The 21,829-nt window shown below is 32.6% G+C and overlaps 2 protein-coding genes across 2 annotated transcripts; one reads left to right on the forward strand and one right to left on the reverse strand.

Annotated features, from left to right (window-relative positions):
- Nucleotides 1-342: 342 nt before the first annotated feature.
- Nucleotides 343-7,098, forward strand: LOC134248763 (uncharacterized). Its single transcript, XM_062731153.1, has 7 exons — nt 343-432; nt 525-756; nt 1,754-1,864; nt 4,458-4,542; nt 4,712-4,812; nt 6,287-6,361; nt 7,070-7,098. Exons 1-7 carry the CDS (start codon nt 424-426, stop codon nt 7,096-7,098), a joined length of 642 nt encoding a protein of 213 aa, XP_062587137.1. The 5' UTR covers nt 343-423.
- A 5,593-nt stretch (nt 7,099-12,691) lies between these two features.
- Nucleotides 12,692-20,881, reverse strand: LOC134248762 (uncharacterized). Its single transcript, XM_062731152.1, has 6 exons — nt 20,688-20,881; nt 19,668-20,108; nt 19,143-19,205; nt 15,342-15,404; nt 14,715-14,864; nt 12,692-13,497 (listed from the first exon to the last, which is right to left on the reverse strand). The coding sequence occupies exons 1-6, from the start codon at nt 20,737-20,739 to the stop codon at nt 13,172-13,174; spliced, it is 1,095 nt and encodes a 364-aa protein (XP_062587136.1). The 5' UTR covers nt 20,740-20,881; the 3' UTR covers nt 12,692-13,171.
- Nucleotides 20,882-21,829: the final 948 nt, after the last annotated feature.

Genomic DNA, 21,829 nt, shown 5'->3' on the forward strand with positions numbered 1-21,829 from the left:
AGGGGGAGGGTTATTCACTGCAAAAATGCACAGTAACGATCTCTTACTGCTTAATGATCAAGCTTACTACATGTAATGAAGTATGTAAATGAAGAAAATATTTCTTTTTTGCAGAGACATGATGTGTGAATACATGTAAAAGTACACTCGCCCGAACTAAATCTTATTTGGAAGTGTAAAGTGTTTCTATTTGAGATCATTCTTCTCTTGTCTATTTTAAATTTAATTTGATCAAAAATAGGAAACTAGAAACAAAGAACTTTAGCGAGAACCTTATCCATTTAAGTTAGGACTTAAAACAATCATGTCAAAGAACATTAATTGGTGACAACACAATTAACTTGCTAATATGCATCTTTTTTCACAGTTATGTGAAAAAAGCGGTGTTTCCAAGTAACAATTGCAACCTGGTATTTAGTCCCCATGACAAAGGTAACCCAAATTTAACATACATACGTTTCAGAAATACCTCTCTTATTTTATAAATGTCATTGAATACATAATTCTTTTCACCTTTTTTTTAGATCAGTGAGGTACTATTAACAGGTTGCAATGTTTCTCTTCCAACTCTGCAATTGGTTTCAAAGTGTCCTACCACCAAAGTGGAATTAGAAGAGGCTATAAAAAGAAAAGATTGCAAGAGCCTTGCAGATATTCAAAATTGTGTTCCACCAGGAAATTTCACGTATCATTGTGTGATTAATGACTTTGAAAATGAAACTTATGAAGTATGTGCTCCTGCAATCTATTCCCAGGGTAAACATTTGGATAACAATTTATTCATTTTGAATGAGAGAGAGAGAGAAGGCAAACTAGACGCAATAATCTTTTTTTCTCTCAAAATAACTCTGCCTTATTTCCGCTATGATCAAGGTCGCAAAATTTTCACGGAAATTCTTCACAATAAACTCAAAGTGCATTTAGGAATGAAAATGCATTAAATAACTGAGGATATAAAGATACTGCGTTAGTAAACACGTTGTAGATTTATATCCTTGATATGTGCACACACCGTAAAACATGCAAATTCACAGAATAAAAACTTCATTCTAACCATAAATCAGACTATAATGTTTATCAATAAACATTTCATACCTATTGCTCTATACTGGATTATCAAATATGTGCAAAATGGGAACACACCTACCAGATACACAACCTACTGCAACATGAACATGACCTGACGAACACCTGTTATAGCAATTGAAACTGGGAGATAAAATAAAACTAAGAAATCGCAAAGGAAATGTTTTGCTTGTCATAATTGTGTCGAGGACGAATTTCATTTTTTACTGGTATGCCCTGTTTATGCAGATTATCGAATTTTTTTATTTAAAAAATATTTCATTAAAAAAAATCCATGTTCAAATTATTGCAATTGTTTAATACTGAGAACTATAAGGATTATGTGTAACTTTGGTAAATATATTTTTTGTAGCTTGAGGCGAAGAAGTGATCTTGTAATGTATATATAATAATTATTGTATTTTTTTCTTTTTTATTCATTATTATTTATGTACGTACGCATTGTTCTCCTGTAAATTATCCACTTCTGTACTGTATTGAAACTGATTGCATTAGTTTGTATATACTGATAAGCTGTAAAGCTTAAAGTAACAATAAAGAAGAAGAAAAATAGGCCTTAATGTTGATAATTGTAAGATAAACGTTTTTAATTGTGAACTGTATATATTTTTTTCTTTTTAGACTCTTTTGACTTTGATCTATTCTATATATATTCCTATGAATTTAGGACACTATCTAAAATTTGACAAGCATGGAAGAAGAATTGAAGAACTGAACAACATCAACTGTGTACCAAAAGGCTGCCCAAAGAGATTTGGAAGTGCAGACGTACTCTCATGTACAAACAGTAGTATTTTTTAGATATACCCTTACAAAAATCCTCAATAATTTCGGGAATCATTATGTTGTCCTTTTTGACAGTTGTGACACTATTAAAATTGTGTGTTTATGTTGGTATCTATGACGTAAAGGCACTTATTCTTTCTGAATTCCTGGAATATGTACCTGGTGTTAAAGAGAAACTATTTTTAATCTGAACGGAAAATGATTATTTTCTTTGGAATATGTGAGGAAATAAATTTCCGATGACTGGTCCCTCTTTCTGTTAATATGGTATGTTTTTGCAAATTATAAGAATAAATTAAAGTTCGATTTCTAATATTTCTTAAGTTCTACATCCTCCCTGTTTGAATATTTTGAAATTATAAATGAAAAATTATGTACATAATGTATTTGTCAATAATATTAATACTACATTGGTTTCCTCTCCATAAGCTAACTTACGATCAAAAATATCAGCTGTTAAAAACACAGATAAATGTACCCAGTCCGCCGTAAAAGTCACTTACTTTCTGTGTTTACTAATTGAGTGAAAAGATGAACTCTGCATGGTTTTAACGTCTGTCATTGCTTGCAACCTACATGTATATTGTATTAAACCCCTTCCTATACCTTAGGAACCCTTGTGGTTAAATATACATTGACCTTTAATCAGATATGTATTTAATGAGTTTAAGTGGTCTTACAACCGCGTATGGTTAATTTTAATAGTATCAATATTCCGTGTTGTTCATTTTCCCCTAATGAATAAAGATCAATTTTTAAGCGGTTAGCTTCGCTAGCCGCTTTATGGCATGTATCGACACCGGAAACTTCCATAAGGCGCTACCTATCGACAACAGAACTTCAACAAAGCCTCTACCTATGATTTGTTTTTAACACATGTAACATATGTTAAATAAAATCAAGACTATCAAAACAACATAATCTTTCGGTTTTTAATTTTTTCTGATTTTGTTTGTCAATGAAATAAATTTATAATTGTTGTATTTAAAAAGTTTATGTATAGGAGCATTTGGTGTCGAGATTAAATTTCCGTGACGTCAGTTGATAGCGAAGGGGCCCTGTGACGAAATTCGAAGTCAGCATGAAGTTTAGCTGATAACATTATCAACGCGTTGGATTTAAACTTAAGGAAGAAATATATAGCGAGAAATATCATATTTGAACTCAAAGCTACACGAAAACCAGTAGGCATATCCGATTTATGTGTTAAATTGAAGCCTGAATCGAACAGGGGGTCAAAATGGCGTTGCACACCTTGTGTATTTAAACTGTATATAGAGGGGGTAGAATGTTTCGATATTTGGCTAATTTAGAGACTTGCTGATAAAAATTCAGATGCCTGTGATTAATTATAAGGCACCCCTCATGAACAATAAATATTTGACCGAATTATGATACTGGCAAATGGAGGACGGGTTAATTACTGGCTAAAGGGGTTGAAGTTTATTACAGACTGCAAAACATCAGAGAATCTCTCGATCGAGTTTCATTTTCCTTGCTAAAATATTAAGGCATCCCTTTAATTAACTTAAGTAATACTAGTACATGAAGAAAGCCTTTACATAAAAAAACTGAAAACATCTGTAAGTTGTACAGTTATGGATTACTTCCATTATAATAAAACGTTTGTTTTCTTCTCCTTTTTTTCTCAATTGAAATTATTTAAAAGATGATGAAAGCTTAGTTTCCAGGGATAAATTCTGTACTCAGTCTAATTATTACAAACTCTTTTTTAAATAATTGTCATATACCATTTACTTATTCGAACATTTAATTGTATTAAAAGTCAATAGTGTACATTTCTAAAAACTTTATTATCTTGTTTACTTGTCTTTCTTCCTGTGAGAGAAATAGTTCATAATATTAATAAACAGATGTACTCAGTATCTGTATCAAAATACAGATTGAACAGTGATCGGTCTCAAAAGAAAAACGGATACTTGAAAGTTCCGGTGCCTAGGAGAAGTAAGCATCCCCAATGACAGGTCACACCTGCTGACCCGCAGCGAGCCTACGAAACTGAAGATCTCTGAATCAAATTGATTTACAAATTCTCTGCTCGTCCATCCGTTTTTCTCAGACTAGCCAGCTAAAGATCTATGTACAGTACTCCAAATAAATTAATCTAAAAAAAATTGAATTATCATTTTATATTCGTTTTGAGTTGTTTACTATAGTAGCCTTTACAGATACCTAATTTCAGAATCAATAGAGCATGAAAGACAATTAAATTTGCAACATCAACATATTTTTTTCGTTCTGAGCACTTTTGGAAGAAATTTTTGTAATTGAACTTCCTGTCTTTCAAACTGAAAATCTTAGGTTGATATTTTGAAACATACATTTGTGACATCAGTCTGGGATTTTATTGGTTTTTTCCATTTAGTTAAGTACTACAAAAGTCAGTGTGTCTGCTTCTTCGCTGATGACATTGGACAAAGATATGCATACTTACTTTAATACCATCACTCTATCTATTTTTTGTTATTCTACACTGTACAGTCATATTCCATGAAAGCATGCTAACCGCTTTTCAGTACTTTCAGTACTTTGATTATAAACTTTCATTGCTTTATACTTTATAGATGTGGGTTGTAGCAAGTTACATGTAGTTAAACATGATGGAAATAAATGCACGGCCTATTTGACAAGAGATTGCAACTGGAGTGTGTGAGTTTAATCTTTGAAAAGGAGATAGAAGTTGTGAAAACATTACTATAGCAAGTTTCAATTAAATTTAAGATTTTATCCTTGCTATAGAATTCTGCTTCGTTAAACATGAAAGAAAAGAGTAATCAGTAAAAAATCAAATGTGAATGACACTTTCCATCTGTTACAGTTTATTAATAATTTTTGTGGTTACCTGTGGTGTACTGTTTCTTCTGCTATCACTTGTGTTGGGCATACTTGGTCGAAAAATGAAACAAGTGAACAATAGAGGTAATTTTCTGAAATCCAAATTTTCATACAGAAGATGCAATTTTATTGATCACAACTTTTTTTCATTTAGAACATCAGATCATATTTGCGTGTAAGTTTACCTACAAAATAGAAAAAAAGGTAGCTGGTAAGAATGATATTCAATCAAAAATTAATATATTGGATACCAAATATTTAGCGCCTATATCATTACAGTTCATAAATATGCAAACAAACTATATTGGAGGTTCTCTATCCTAAAACTAGATGTCTTCGGGCTTTGGATGGGATAAAATATGGATTGAATATGGATTTATTTGATAAGGAAAATAAGACTTAAATTCGGGTTTGTTTGGAGCCACACGAAAGTAGATTTATATCATTTGTGTTATCATATTAGTCTTTTATTAAATACAGCAGCTATATGAAATGAAATCATTTACTCGAAACTATGCTTCGATGATGACATTAAATTTGTTAATCAAAGTAATTTCTGAATGCTATGTTTTTAGGGGCGATCAATCGTCTTCTTGTGAATAAATCAAAGTGATTTACCTTACATTTGATTCGGAGTATGTTGTTTCAAGTCTAAAATTTTAATTTCCTGTTTGTGATTAATATTGAATAGCATTTTTTATCCAATTATTAATAAATCAAATTTTGAAGTACAGAAAACCTTTACATTATTAGGTACGAAATTTACTAATAGTAGATTTTAGTGGTCATTGGCACAACTTAAATGAATGTTGACAAAGTACAAGATTTCTTTAACAAACTTCTCCGGAACATAAGATTACATTTGTTATCTTGATTCACAGCTTTGCTTTCAGACATTTTGACTGAAGATGGTCAGAGTAGATTCCTAAGAAAAAAGAAGTGTTTTGAAAATCTTCGTCTGAATTACGGAGGATCAAAATCAGAAAGGAAAGCGTTGAGGCCAGTTTAAATTTTATTAAGACTTGTTACTGGCATCATAACTATTATTGACGTAGACCTTCGTCTTACATGTATGACGTCATGAAATAGTTTTCTTTATATACAAAAATCTAATCTTAAAAATCCTCCAATGTGGCGAAAGTAAATACTCCACTGTAATAATTTGAACGACATGCCTACAAAAACTAAAATTAATTCTAAATTTCCCAATAATAAATGTAATATAATATATTTACATTAATCAATAATTTAATTCTAGTTGTAACGCTGTACTTTGGGGGGGGGGATTAAAAAATTACTTTATATCGTATATGTTGTGGACAACAAGCAATTTATTTTAAACTGAATAAACAAATTTGTTCTAATTACATGTAATAATAATTTTAAAAATTCCGTTAATTTTTCCGAGAGGTTCTACAGCCAAACTGAAAACAAAAAGAAATAGGATTAATTTCATCAGAAAGAAATAAAAGGATAATATTTAATTAAAAACATTGTATCACGTACATGTATAATTATTTTTCATGTTTCCTTTACATTGTCGGCTTGCAATTTTCAGAAGAGAGAACAATCCCGAATGTCACTGGGCATGAATTAACTGAAAATGCAATAAAGAAAATCACAGACGATTACGGTAAACAATTTTTCCAAATGAAGACGACATATATCTATATACATTTTATAGCTTTATCACAATTAAATTTCTTAAGAGATACACTTGATTACTATCATATAAATTTAAATCCATTTAATATTCTAATTTTACAGATTCAAGAAAAAAAGAAAAGGAAAGGTAATTTATAGTGATACAAAAAAAATAAAAGCATAATTTAAAACAGCAAAATACTAAAATCATTACTTCCGCTTTTATAAGCATTTAATCTTTGTACCCACCTAAATGCATGTAATACTCACAGGTAAAGAACAGGACAACCCCCCTTTTATAAAGGATTTTCCCTATGGTATACACGATAAATTAGTGCAATTAATATAATTTATGAGAATATTTATATACACAATAAGATTGCCACTTTTTCTAAGTATTAAGAATAAAGTTAAAATTTGTGAACGTGCAAGGATGTGTCAATCAAATCCGCCAAAAAAAGTTTTAATAACTTTTAAATGAAATAAGATTTTTAATTTATGTGTGCAATGCTATCAAAATATATAAGTCGTAATATTATAGATAAAATATTAACTTCAAATCTGTGTCCAAGTACCCATATGCATGTCTTTAATATATCTGAAATATTCCTTCCATCTGATTTTAAAGCAATATGGGCTGCAACTTTGATGTCGGAATTATTTGTTTCAAAATTGTAAATAACTATTTCAATGACAGACAAAAATAACCTTAATGAACTTCTGTAGTTCATATTTGCGATGGAAGAACTAATGATTAATAAGCTTCAATTGAATCAAAAATGCATATTGTCGTCCAGTACGATAATAATTTCTTATATAAAACAGTTTACTGTATATTGGATTTTACATAGAAGTCTTTTTCTGCTTTATTTTATTCTAATTGGTCATGTATGATAACACATATTAACAGCAAAATATTTTAATGCAGCTCGTATTGCTTTAATAATTCTCTGTAATACGTTTATATACCATGCGTAATACACACATGCATTAAAAGCAAGCTTTATGAATTTTGAAATAAACGCAATAAACAATTAATAAATAAATAAACAATACATGTACATCATAAAAGTCATTTGAGCAAAAAAGTTATCGTTTTATTTAGCGGTTAGCTAGCTAACCGCTTTATGGCATGGGCTCCAAAAAACCGGAAACTTCCATAAGGCGCTACCTATCGACATCGCTTTATGGCACGTAACCTTATCCTTCTGCAACCAAAACCGGAAATTTCCACAAGGCGCTACCTATCGACAACGGTAACTTCCGCAAAGCGCTTCCAATGATTTGTATACTGTTGGCGTAATACGCCCCCTGGTGAGAGATTGACAATATGCTGTGTATGAAGAGTGGCTATTATAACGATTATATCGAATTCTTATTTAAGTATTTACCAAAGCATTGACAATACTTAGAACAATAACTTCAAAGAACTGAGAATTTGGTCCTTATTACATGTACATCTTGCGATCGTGATTTATAGCAACTGTTAGTTTATTTTTGAAAGTTGAACGATACGGTTAATTATATAGCAGGTTGAAGGTTATTACAGACTGCAAAAACATCAGCAAATCTCTCGATCGAGTTTGATTTTCCTTGCCAAAGTATTAAGAACACCATTTATTAAGTTAAATAATACCTGAAAAACGCTGTTATAAAAACACCGAATACATCTGTAAGGTTTACACTTTTTGTAACGTTTTTATGGAAACAGTAGGATTACCTCCACAATGAAACGTTTGTTTTCTTCTCTTTTCTTCTCTGTCTAATAAACAGATTATAAAAGCTCTGCTTCCAGGGGTAAATTCTCTACCCCGTCTTTGATAATTTATTACAAACGATCATAAGGGATCACTTACTCTTAGTTTTGAAAAAAAAATAATGGGGCACTTAAAGTAGTAAAATTAATTTTGAAAAAAAAATGGACAAATATATATTAATCTTAATCGGCATTGTGATCCTCTTCTAAAAATCAACCGACATTATTATTCACAGAAGAATGAGGTATGAAAAATCTTGGCAATTAGCAAAAATTTAAAGTATATACTAATGCTTATTTATAAGTTTTGAAAATTTGATCAATTCCTAGGGAACGTATTATTAGCTGTGAAAATACTTTTTAAATTTGAATTTATCCAATTTGTCGATTATTATTTTGAGCGTTTGAGAAGAATTAAATTAAAATGCAGGTGTTTAGAGGCACATTGATAGAAAATGACACTGATAACTTCTTAAGTTACACTGACTTTTTGTGTACATTTGAATTTTTAAATACTAGTATTGATTGATCATAAAGCTTGATAGTCTTGTTTACTCGCCAGTCTTCCCGTAGAAGTAGTAGTTCATAATATTTCTAAACGGAAGTATCTGTATCAAAATACAGAATGATCAATGATCGATTTAAGAAGAAAAACCGCAGTTAGCCTACACATCTTGAGCTCTCTGATATCAATTCATTTACAAAGTCTCTGTTCAGCCATCCTTTTTTCTCTGACTAGCCAGCTGTAGATCTACACTACTCCAAATCCATTAATCTAAAGAATTTAACTTGTCATTTTTTTAGTTGTCTGCTATAGTAGGCTTTACAATTACCTAATTTCAGATTCAATAGAGCATGAAAGACAATTAAAATTTCAACATCAACATAATTGTTTTCATCCAGAGAACGATTGGATACCACCAATAGAGAAGTTTTAAAAATGCACGTCCTGTCTTTCAAACTGAAGAAATCTCATGTTTGAATTTTGAAACATGCATTTCAATCTAATTAAAATTTATTTAAATGTTCCAAATCCGCTACCGCTTCTCAAACATCTAACATCCCATTCGGGGTCACATCAGAGCGACCTTTCGATTATGAATACATGTACTAGTAAACACAAACACTTTGGCTATGTAGATTCAAGCCTCGGAAAACAATTCTCAAATTAATTCCACGGCTACATATCATCATTATTGATACTGTCTTACGTTGAATTAAAGTAATTTTGGAATAAATTTCATGTATAGTCTGCAGTCTGGCATCTGAACGTGAATAATGCAAACGAAAGAGCGCAAACTATACAAGATACCCCACACATCATACATGTATAACACAACTTTTGCAATACATATTTTGTTTACTACAAAACTCCTCGGGTGTTTTGGTTCGGTGGTGAAAACAAGAAACCCATCTGAACTATAAGCCAAGATTTCGGAGGAACCATTTTCTTTGGCTAATCGAAGATTCACTCTTACATGACCCCAAATAGGATGTTGTTAGATGTTTGAGAAGCAGTAGCGGATTCGGAACATCTGATTTTAATTAGATAGCATCCATCTGTGACACCAGTTTGGAATGTTATTGGTTTTACTATTAAGTAAAGTATTACAAAAACAGAATGTCTGTTTTTTTTTCTCTGATGGCATTGGACAAAGATATGCATACTTAAATATCATTTCATGCACTTTTTTCGGTACATATTAGATGAAAGCATGCTAACCGCTGTTCAGTACTTTCAGTACTTTGATTATTGTATAATTTAAATACCTATGTGATACGCAATAGACTGTATGATGAATCTTTCACTTAACTATGCAGGCGCAGATCTCCCAGCGCACAAAACGTCTGACAACTTCGACCTTAAGCATAAAAAGTTCTGAAAGTCACGTGACTGCAGTAAAACGAGATAAAACTTTTTTTTTATTTTGATGTAATATCTTAAAATGTTGCATTGCAGTTCGATCATCGTTTGTAACGTTGAGTATCTAGCAAATCACTTAATTTATATTCATGTATGGATCTGTTTCAGGGTTTGACGCAAAAACGTTTACGTTTTTCTTGAAAAGGCGTAATCTGCAGGATTGTAAAAAGGTTTTATACAGAAATAAAATTGACTGTCTTCAAACATTTTTTGAACTAGACGAAGAAAATTTAACATCATTTGGTCTTGATTATGGACAAGTGTTAAAATGCTTACGGGCGAAAAAGACAATACAAACAGAAAGTACAGTTTAAATGTTTACAATGCATATTTATTTAACTACTGTTTTACATAAAATAGTTTTGGCCAGTCCGTTTGTCTGCTTAATTGATTGTTTGCGAAAAACTTTGCCTATCCCATGACTATAGATTGGTTTCCGTTAGGACTTATAAGTCTATGCCTTTTCGGAATTATAATTCAACATTTTGATCCCTTGACCTTTACCATGACCTGCCATAGGGGGAGATTAGTGTTTTACAAAAACATATGTTTTGTTTGGTGTGTTCAACATAAAAAAATACCTGTGTATTGTTGGCAAACAATAATTATAATAAAATGCATTTAGTACTAAAATTGTGAATTCTTTTATAAATTTTCATTTTCATATAGAAGTGTATTTTTTCCATATCAAATATACACTGGAGATGTTTTCACATTCTGTGTTGTTATACTTTTTTATTGCGCGTCAGGTCGAAGTGGCTACTTGCAATTACAACAGGATTCCCACTACAATAAACAATTTATCAATACAATATATGCAAGGACCAAGTTTGGAATATCATGCACTTGGTAGACCTGTCAAAAGTGAAAATGATCCTAAGGTTAACCACCAATTCACAATCGAGTCGATAGATGCATGCTTAATCTAAAGTACGCCTGAAAAAAACAATTGTGTACAAATGACATACCGGTACACAAATCACTGAACGTGAACAGATGATGGTGTGGAGTCAGAGCTCTTCCATTCCAAATTTGATTTTCTTCTTTATATTTTACATGTGAATTATTTTATCAATACCACAGATTTATTCCTTTTAGTTCGTACAAAGCACGTACGAAATTTATTTTATTTGTGTTACAAATGAGATACTCATGAGCTTGAGTTTTTTTTTTTTATAATAAAATATCTGATCAACCATGCCATAAATAGTTTCTGTTTGATAAATCTGCGCGTGAAATGTGTCTGTAAATTTTCTTGGAGGAAGTCTGTTCCATTTTAAAGAAAGTGATCATACCGTTCACAATTAAAAGAATATTTAGTCATTTATCTTGTTAATGATGAGAATAATATGAACTGTTACCAACATATAGGAGCTCCAAGTTTTACGTATGAAAAGTCTTGATATTACTTATCAGCAAATTTATTAATCTCAGCAAAATTCGTCGAGACTAAATATTATGTATGGACGTCTCTAAACTCCAGACCATTGCAACACAAATTGATTCGGGAATCCTGTCAGAATTAAACTGAATGAAATGAATTCCCTGCCCGCTTCAATTTCTCACTTTAAACGCCCTTTTATAACTCTTTCTCACAAAAAGCGTTCGTGCCTTATCTTTTAAAGGATTCAATGCTACCCATATTGAAATTGTTGATTTTTCATACAGTAGCTTTGATATATTTGCTGAGACCTCCGACGCTGAAGAACAGAAGAGTTCCCGTCAAGGTCACAATTAATAATTAGTCTGCCTCAATTACCGGTACTTGGTACTATGTTTCATTCTATAGCAAATTATAGTAAAACGACGGTAAATAATAGAAGTAAAAGGAATCAAAGTCGAAAAGTTGAAGAGGGCAAGAAGTAACATTCAACTCGTTTAGATCGAGACGATCTTTGTTCCAACAGGCTTTCCCCAGTGACTCTGTGTCACACTGCCATATGATTCGGCAGAAACATGGGTAAAAAGTTTAAGTTTAGACGAATAGAGCCGAGATCAAAAATCATAATCAAATTTGTATGGAATCATCATCAGATAGTAATGATTCATTTTTTTTTTCAAATCATGACTCTAAGGGGAAAGATAGTGCCACTATGGAAAAATCAAAATTTTACATACGAGGAATACGTATGTATAAATGTAGGAATGAAACATATGGAGATAACGAACAGTATTCAAGATCAAAAGTCCATGAAACAATAAGATATTAAAAATTCTTTTTCTAAGAAACACCTAAGTCATAATTCACATTTTATTGTAGGCAATCTTTAGTAAATTAATGCTTGTTCTAAATACCATGACCCCATGGGGAGAGGTTGGGGTATGTTGGTCATCAAGTGTTTCCTTCTTTAACCGTTTTAGATTTTGAATTAATTTTGCTTCATTTTATAACAAAAGGTCTGTTACTTACGGAATAACGGGGCGCAATCAATACACATTGGAATTCCGACAAATTGTTTGAGGACATTGTCTCCATATTGTCAATGAATAAATCGAGTAGCTTTTCAATATCAACTTCAGAGTACTTTTGTGTCAATCAGAGAATGTAAGTATTTTATGAAAATATTTTTGCAAATGACTAATGACAAGGTATGTAAATATTTTAGTTGCAATTTATTGAAAAAGCAGTTGTCAATGATTTAAAAAATCTTGTTTTTAATTTTGGACCAACTTATAGCAATGGTTTTGTCTGGTACCCAAATATCTTACAATATATTCATAGCAAGCATTTCCATGGCGCTTGGAAATTGCCGAGTAAATACCGACACAGTTTGTTAGCTTGTAAATGCATCGCAGATGTGTGCTTATGAGTATAATTTAAAAGATACATTAATTTTGTTTTTTCCAATAACAGTGCAATGTCCTATAAAAAGTATTAATTTATTCATTGATAAACTAAACAAATTGTCGAGGAAAATGTATGTAAGAAATTAATTCTTATTTCTTATGAGCACTTTATCATCGGTTTGATCAAATCTCGCTTCGTTGTAATCCTTCTTTAAAGCTATGCCATAATCCAAGATCAAATATGAGAAAAAAAATATGTTCATCAATAGTTTTAATGTTTCTTCATTGCGTGACGGTCTGGGCACCAGATGCGTGTCATCTACGACATATCTCTATTGTCCCACTTTAGAACTTTGATCTTCCATAGCCGGTATGACGTCATAATCAGTATGACTTAACATCCGAGAGATTCGAGAATTTCGGGTACCCCTGGAATTATCTCCTTTTGTATATTCCTGTATGGGCAAGTACATGTTATTTTCGTCGAAAGGTTTAGCTGTGTCGTAACACACGGCATTGTCTTGAATTTTTGTGACGTCCAGAGGGTTTAAATCGGCATACATGTTGACTTTCGGATGTGACCTTCGGATGATCTCGTACGTGTTCATTTCCTTAGCATTAAACATCGGATTCTGTAGTCCTACGTTAGTGCCCTGACCTGCAAATGAATATTATGTGATTAAACGTTAGACTGGTTTGTAAATTTTAGAGCATAGTGAAGAGAAAACGATAAACTTTAAATAAGACTTATAATCAATCGGGATAAGTTTGATCTCTAAATGCCAAGTTAATAGTTAAGGTAGGATTCTTCTCATATTTCTAATATTTAAAAATTAATGAAATTTTCACAGAATCAAGAAGACTATATCAGTAAGTGATAGTATCAGTGAAATTAAATTTGACCGTTTTATATTAGAGGCAAGGTCAGGTCAAGGTCATTATTTTTTTCCTTGACACTAAGAATAAAAAATAACTGTTGCCAATCATGTGATACCTACTTCTATTTCAAAAGTTTAATGATTGTTCTTTTTGCATAAAAACATTTTACTATATCGGGTCTATCGCATGATATTACCAAATTTACATAAATAATTTAACTTAACTGGATTTTGGCTAATCCGAATTTTCTCTGTTTTTCTTCATTTTTTGGGATATATTAGTTATTTTCATATGCTTCCTATATTTAACTTTTTCTTATTTTCACATATAATAAAGTAGTCTTATAAATGTACAAAATGATGCAAAAACAAAAAGTTTTAATCGTTTACTAAGAGAGAAAAAATACTTTTTATGGATTTTTGGCTCAAATCTGCACTTTGATAGGAAGCATTAAAAAAGCTAACAAAGTTCTAGTTTGTTTGAAAAATCATATTTATTTGATATATTTTGAAAGTTTAGTCCCTCATTATTAATTAAACTTACATTTCAAAATTTCTCCAAGTCTTCGATTGTGTAAAAATTATAACTAAATTCATTGTTCTATTATAATTTTGAGAGGCAGAAAAGAAGATATTTTCATACGCCACCATTCCGCCAAAAATATAGTCCCTGCTAGTTTTCAAAGGCAGTTTACCATTTCTATTTACAGTTGAACAATTGTGATGAGGAAAAAAAATATGGTCTTTTAAATTCCTTACACCTCAATATATAAGACATATAAGCAAATATACTTTGAATGTTTCATCTAGTCAGAAACCAGAGAAGAATCCTACCTTAAGTCTTCTAGACATTGCAAATATTAAAATATTAACTACGCTAAAGACGTCATTATTTTGAATTTCATGTTGTCAAAATAACCTCCCATTTTACATTCATGGTTTATACGTATGTAGTTTAAGTACTTAGCGGGTATTTATATTTAAGTCCCATACAAACCTCGTGGTCTGTGATACCTCCTCCATATAAAGACGCCGACTAAGACAAGAGCGATGACCGATAGCACTCCTGTAGTGACCGCGACAGTGACGTCACCACTACTTCCGGCCTCGGATGATCCCTCTATCACCGGGGCCTTCTGGAGATTAGCTGTAATATACATGTATAACGTGATTAGGAAAATGTATGTTTTATATTGGCTGAAGAGCAATAAAACTTATAGATATGCTCACATTTGATCCCAGTCTCTCATTTTTACAAATGAAAAAGATGACACCGAGATCGCAAGTAAGCCTGTCTAAGTTTTATGTCCCCCCAGATGTGTGCGGCGCTAAAACAATTGCCTTTTTGTTATTGTTTAATGTTGAATACAGTATAAATACTTAAAATGCAAGATTTCTGGAAACCGAATATTCGATGTTGCATGTAAATGCAAAAAACGGGTATTTGAAATTTAGGTCCTAAATAAAATGGGGATTTCGGATTCTTGATAAATTGGAATATGTGAAATCTTTGAAATGCATTTAATGTAATTGTTAGAATGTTTAATAGGTCTTCGACTCTGACTTGATACAAATTACAATGTATTTAATTTTCTGTTTTTATATCGTAACTAAATTGAATTACTTGATGACAATGGGTCTTCTGTTGTTGTTGTCGTTGTAGAACTTTCTGCCGTCGCCCTTGGGTCTGAAAAAAAATAAACATTTATTCGTGTAGGTATTAATCCACTGATATATACATGTACTGGGGAAATGTAAGACTATTCGAGGGTGGGGAGGCTCTAATTAAGAAAAAAACACCTAACAAAATAAAACGAAAACAAAAATATAGGAAAACTTTTAAATCCATTTAAGCTTAAATATTTTTTCTTTCATACATAAAACAGTTTTCATAGCATAAATTTCTTCATAAAAAATTCTTCAGATACCCTGTTGTAACTCAAATCGCATAATTGGTGTTGAACTTACTGACACTAAGGGGAATGTATTGTACGTTTTTGGAGTATATCTCCCAGCAGATAATAATGTAGAGACATACATTCAAGAACTCAATTATATTGAAAGTTTATACTGTTATTATAGATCTTATGGTGATGTTATCATAGCTGGTGACCTTAACAGTAGCATTTTAAGCCATCTTAATACAAATGCTACAAAATCCAAACTGCTGATTGACTTAGTAAACAAATGTGAACTTTGTATGCCTGTTAGAGATTTTCAAACAGCAGGTGAATCGTACACTTTTGTCCCTAAAAGAACAATGCTTGACTATGTTCTGTTTAACAAACGTATGTTAGACTCATTACTCTCCTATCGAATTTTTCGAGAAGGTGACTTTTGTAATACATCTGATCATTTACCTATATTAGTCTCATTTAAGTTTGAACACCCTCGCCACTGTCTGCAAACCACGCATTTAAAATTACCGGCTTGGCACAAAGCGACCTCTAACGCTTTAGACTGCTATAGGTCATCTATGCAGCCTGAGCTTGGCAATTTGCTAGAGTCTGAAATATTTTCAGTTGCTGATATGAACTGCTTTTATCAAGAACTTTGCAACATTATTATCAATGCCTCAAATAAATGCATTCCTCAGGCAGGGTTTAATCTGCACACTCGACCAGGGTGGACGAAGGAAGTTAAGCAACTACATTCGACTGAACGTAACCTCCGACGCATTTGGATATCTGAAGGAAGGCCAAGAGGCATGACACATGACTCATATAGAAATTACAAACGCGCTAAAAGGAAATTTTCAGACGCACTCACTATTCAATATGAAAATTTTATGCAAAATGTATATAAAGATCTAGATGAAGCGGCAGAATGTGATATACGCTTGTTCTGGAAACTAGTTAAAAGACAGAAGGTTAAAACCTCTCGCACATACCCAGAAATTATTTCAAACGGAGTATCTTATCGAGATCCACTAAGTGTCACACATGCATTTGCCACCTACTTTGAAGACATTTATGCTCCATCCAAAGATTCGACTTTTGATGAAAGCTTTTACTCTCAAATGGAGTCAAGGTACTCTACTATCAAACAACAGTGTCTAGAATCACCCGATGGCATTCCAGGTGGCCTAGTTTCTACCACTGAAATATCAGAAATATTAAAAACTCTTAAACGCCGTAAAGCCCCCGGACCAGACCTTATTACCTACGAGCATCTAATTTTCGGTGGCGATCACGTGATTCAATGTATCGCGAAACTCTTCAACTCGATTATACACCTTGGGAAAATACCAGAATTCTGGAAACAAGGATTCATCGTGCCTCTATATAAAGGTGGAGACAAACCAAAAACATCTTGTGCTAGCTATAGGCCTGTTGCTTTACTATCATGCTACCTTAAAATTTTTGAAAATGTAATACATTCGAGAATTCGAGATCATATCATCAATCCTGACCATTTTCCCTGCAAACAACAACAAGGATTCCAAAAACAACTTGGTTGCTTAACCGCCTCGTTTAACACACAAGAAACAATTTTTCATAATATCGAGCAAGGCAGCAATGTCTATATCAGCTTTCTAGATAGTACGAAAGCTTTCGACACGGTATGGAGACATGGCCTCCTTGTTAAACTATACGAACTAGGTATTTCGGGTAAGCTCTGGTCAGTCATGAATGACTGTCACACTGATACATCTAGTGCAATCGTCGTTAACCAAAAACAGTCCAAATGGTTTCCAGTTTTACAAGGAGTGCGACAAGGTGGAGTTTTGTCATCTTTTTTATATCTAATGTACATCAATGAACTTGTTATCAACCTGGAAAAGTCTAGCATAAATACCGGCATTTTGGGGATAACTAGTAATTGTCCTACATTAGCAGATGATATTGCATGTATTGGAATAACCCCAGCTGCCTTACAAAATATGCTGAATATATCACACGAATATTCTAGAAAGTGGCGCTTTTCATTTAATGCTCAAAAATCATCCATACTACAGATCCGTTCTAAAGGCGCCAAATTAGATCCAGACTGTACTTGGAAACTAGGTGAAATCACAATCCCTTGTTTCCAAACTTATAACCATCTAGGGATAATCATTAACAACAAGCTTAACCTCTCGCATAGGATTCTTTCAGCGTGTCGCAAAGGACAGAAATCATATTATGCGCTGAACGACATTGGATCGATCTACCTTAATCCGCTCACTTTATCTCATCTGTATAAGACAGTTGTGCTACCCACAGTCCTCTACGGTTGCGAACTATGGAACAACCTTTCTACAAGTGATTATCAACGCCTGAATGTTTTTCAACATTTCGTTTGTAAAAATGCTCAGAATCTCCCCACAAAGACAAGATCCGACATCTGTGAAAGTACTTTCAATGTTCTACCTATCAAATCCGAAATAGATGTCCGTAAACTGCTTTTTCTCGGGCGACTTTGTCGCATGGATCACCGTTCTCTCCCTAAGAAAGTCTTTTTGACACGTTTATATTCATTTTTGGAAGACATATCCACAATACCTGATGTTTTCTCAGTTTTATCCGTTTATGATCTTACCGAATACTTGCACACTTGGCTCACAAATGGTTCATTTCCAATGAAACATGTCTGGAAAAAGATTGTGAGATCCGCAGTATCAAAACATTGTAAAACACAACGGAACAATAGAATGCTGAACGACATTGATTTTCACCGCTTCTTGTCTATAACCCAAAATCAGAGCCCCTCTTTTATATGGACAGTTCCTTCCAACTCTTATGAAATCCAGTTGTGTAAATTTATTTGTAAACTCATATCCAGTCCTCCTGATCAGACTCCAGACATCTGCAGATTTTGTGGCAAAATCTTTCTAGATATATTCATGCATATCACCTGCTCTTGCTCGCTAACTGCAACTCTACGTAATTGCTGGTGGGAAGACATTTCTAACCACTTTGACGTCCATCTCTCTGCAGAAATCTGTGCAATGGCAGATGACGAAATATTTGCTCTCCTTCTTGGACGCGATTCCGTTCACTTGCTATCTGAAGAAGATGTCCGACTGTTTAAAATGAACAATTTTCGTTTCATAAGAAATGTTGCCTCGTGGTACAACCGAGCCCTTCAAATTCTCTAGCAAATTGCCAGCAGACAACATACACACACACAATTCTTAGTGGCCTTCAGTTTACAAGTTTGTGAATATAGCAATTTTATTTCCATATTTATTTATTTATTTTATTTTTTTTTTTTTGACATGTAATCTTTTCATTTATTTTCCTATATCTTTTTTTTTCTATTTTGCTCGTTTTGCTATTTATTTGCATGCATTGTCTTCATTGTCTTCATTGTATATATTGTCATGTTGTATGCTAACCTTATTTTGTATTTGTCCTTGATTGCATATTTTTGAATTCATGTTTTTGCATAATCCTCTAATGAGGGAAATAAAGGATGAATGAATGTAACTAAATTGAATTACTTGATGACAATGGGTCTTCTGTTGTTGTTGTCGTTGTAGAACTTTCTGTCGTCGCCCTTGGGTCTGAAAAAAAATAAACATTTATTCGTGTAGGTATTAATCCACTGATATATACATGTACTGGGGAAATGTAAGACTATTCGAGGGTGGGGAGGCTCTAATTAAGAAAAAAACACCTAACAAAATAAAACGAAAACAAAAATATAGGAAAACTTTTAAATCCATTTAAGCTTAAATATTTTTTCTTTCATACATAAAACAGTTTTCATAGCATAAATTTCTTCATAAAAAATTCTTCATATAAACAGTGATAAAGATGACCATTGATATGTACATTATTTATCATATATTATATTTTTGGCCAATTATTGGGATCAGTTTCTTTATCTTGATAGCACGGGCTTTGATTAAAATAAATGTTATCTGAACAGTTTACATGGTTTTTACACAAAGATCTAGCAGGATTGAACGTTTGATATATACGTTAACTAAGCATAATTTCTAGCAAACTTATGTAAAAGGAACCTTCAAAAATCCATAATCCCGAAGCCCCGAATCCTGTGGAGATTCCTATCTCTACATCAGAAAGTGGTTGCCCAAGACTAAAACTGAGAATAGTGTCACCAATCCCAGAGTCCTCCTTCCCGACATTTATCTCTTGGTTACCCCAGCTGACCCTAAACGTCTGAAAGTTTTGGCAATCCAGAATCTTTCCACTATGCTCCGTCCGGCATGACCCTTGAACACTTGTCCGGAAACAAGAACGTGAGTTGCTCCATCCCCCGAGGACTATCTCCAGTGGTTGTCTGCCGGCAGACCTCAAGGCCACGTGAGCGTCATTACAAGCCTGAACTTGGAAGGTCAAGGACGTCGAGTTCGTAACGGGAATTCCGTACTCGGTCAAGTACATGTAGTTGTACGTGTTTGGTGTGGATATTTTTATTTCATTTTTTCCATGGATTTTGTCTGGAAAAATTAAGGGAATATATGATCCTTATTTTAAGAGGGCTGGATAAGTTTTTGGGCATATTTAGAAGACGAGTCCCATGTAAAGATATACAAAACTGATCAAACTGTTTGAAATTTTTCTTCATTGTTGACAACTTAACTAAGACATCATATCTGAAAAATTAAGTTATATCTGATGGATAATTTGTTGACATCCCCCCCCCCCTTTCAAGCCTTTTGAAATGACTACATGTATCAATAATATCTTGAATGATTATGTTGTTACATGTAGTTTTTTTTCCATAATTTTACTTCATATAATACAGTGTAATAGGTGAGAATCATTCTACATGTATATAATATTTCATCTTATTTATTTCTTTGTCACTTTTATATGATATTATTTTTTTTATCCTCAAAGAATGAATAATACATGTATGTCCATGGGCCTCTCGAAATTCCATTAATATTTAATTGTATTTTCCCCTTTTTAAAAATCTCGATTGAATATACCATAGACTTTACGTAATGGTTGTTATTAAACGTTAAATATGATTTTATCACTCCTGATAACACGGATCATACAAAACCACTTACCTATTGTATAAATCATTAGTAGAAGTAATATATCCTCACGCGAAATCAACATATTTCCAGTTTGTACAAAAAGAACAAACGGGAAAAAAGTGTTAAACAAATCTTATCTACATTACAAATAGACATCAACACACATCATCAACATGTAATCATTAATAGAAGATCCGGTTTCTCTTACATAAAATGTTTGAGACTATGAATTACTTCCGGAGAAGACTTTCTATAATCCTACATGTCACCTCGATATAGCTGTTTACAATTAAATATCATAGACTCATACGACCTGATTAGGATATTATTAATCACGTAAACAACCCACATTGTCATCATGGTTTTATTTTGAATCTACTGTATACATATTTACTCCTTTTCATGCATCACTGTACATAAAAAAAATGTGAATCTCTCTCTCTCTCTCTCTCTCTCTCTCTCTCTCTCTCTCTCTCTCTCTCTCTCTCTCTCTCTCTCTCTCTTGCATGTAAAGCTTGTTTATTTTATAAAGTAATTGGGTGTCATTTAAGCAAAAATATTTTAGTTACATTAACTTTATAACCAAAAACAAAACGTTTTTCTGTGTATACCATTTTCTCATGTATATTAATATCCCCTTATTTCACAACGATTACGTTACAAACCTTGACGATAAGCAATACGGAGGATTTTCAAATAAGTGGTTAAGTAATAAAGTATTTATTGTGCAATCGATCACATTTGTTATGTGAAATAGAAAAAAAAATATATAGCGGTCTCAGAAACAAAATGAACAAGACATGATGCAAATAACTGTTAAATAATCATTTATTTTGGTCAGGCAAGTTTTAAGGTATAGATCATTATTTTTGTACTGTTTTATCTATGTCACTTATTCTTAGTTTACGATATATATAAGAAATGAGGTATCGGAGATCGAGTCTATCGGAGATTCAAGTTAGATCAAACTGTGGTAGCTCAATATATATCTATCTGCAGTGGATAATATTCGAAGAAGCTCTAGCATGATGGCTGAAATTATGAATTTTAAAACGGATCCGTATTAAGCAATTTTTTTCCAAGTTCAATATGGCGGTGCACGCTCAACCATATATTTTCAGTGCGGGGGGGGGGGGGGGGTATCACAAAATCCTTCACAAGCATAAAATGGT

Source organism: Saccostrea cucullata, unplaced genomic scaffold (genome assembly GCF_032062105.1).
Source record: "Saccostrea cucullata isolate Sc308-1 unplaced genomic scaffold, CSIRO_AGI_Scuc_v1 ctg1517, whole genome shotgun sequence".
NCBI classification, from domain to species: Eukaryota; Metazoa; Mollusca; class Bivalvia; order Ostreida; family Ostreidae; genus Saccostrea; species Saccostrea cuccullata.

What these genes read in the sequence shown, in the direction of transcription:
- LOC134248763 (XM_062731153.1), top strand. An exon ending in AAGTGCAGACGTACTCTCAT is followed by an intron (nt 1,865 to 4,457) that starts GTACAAACAGTA and finishes TATACTTTATAG; the next exon opens with ATGTGGGTTGTAGCAAGTTA. An exon ending in GAAAATCACAGACGATTACG is followed by an intron (nt 6,362 to 7,069) that starts GTAAACAATTTT and finishes TTTCAATGACAG; the next exon opens with ACAAAAATAACCTTAATGAA.
- LOC134248762 (XM_062731152.1), bottom strand. Translation starts at nt 20,739, where the DNA reads ATGTTGATTTCGCGTGAGGATATATTACTTCTACTAATGATTTATACA. An exon ending in GGGATTATGGATTTTTGAAG is followed by an intron (nt 19,206 to 19,667) that starts GTTCCTTTTACA and finishes ATTTTTTTTCAG; the next exon opens with ACCCAAGGGCGACGACAGAA. An exon ending in GAGGTATCACAGACCACGAG is followed by an intron (nt 13,498 to 14,714) that starts GTTTGTATGGGA and finishes ATTCATTTGCAG; the next exon opens with GTCAGGGCACTAACGTAGGA.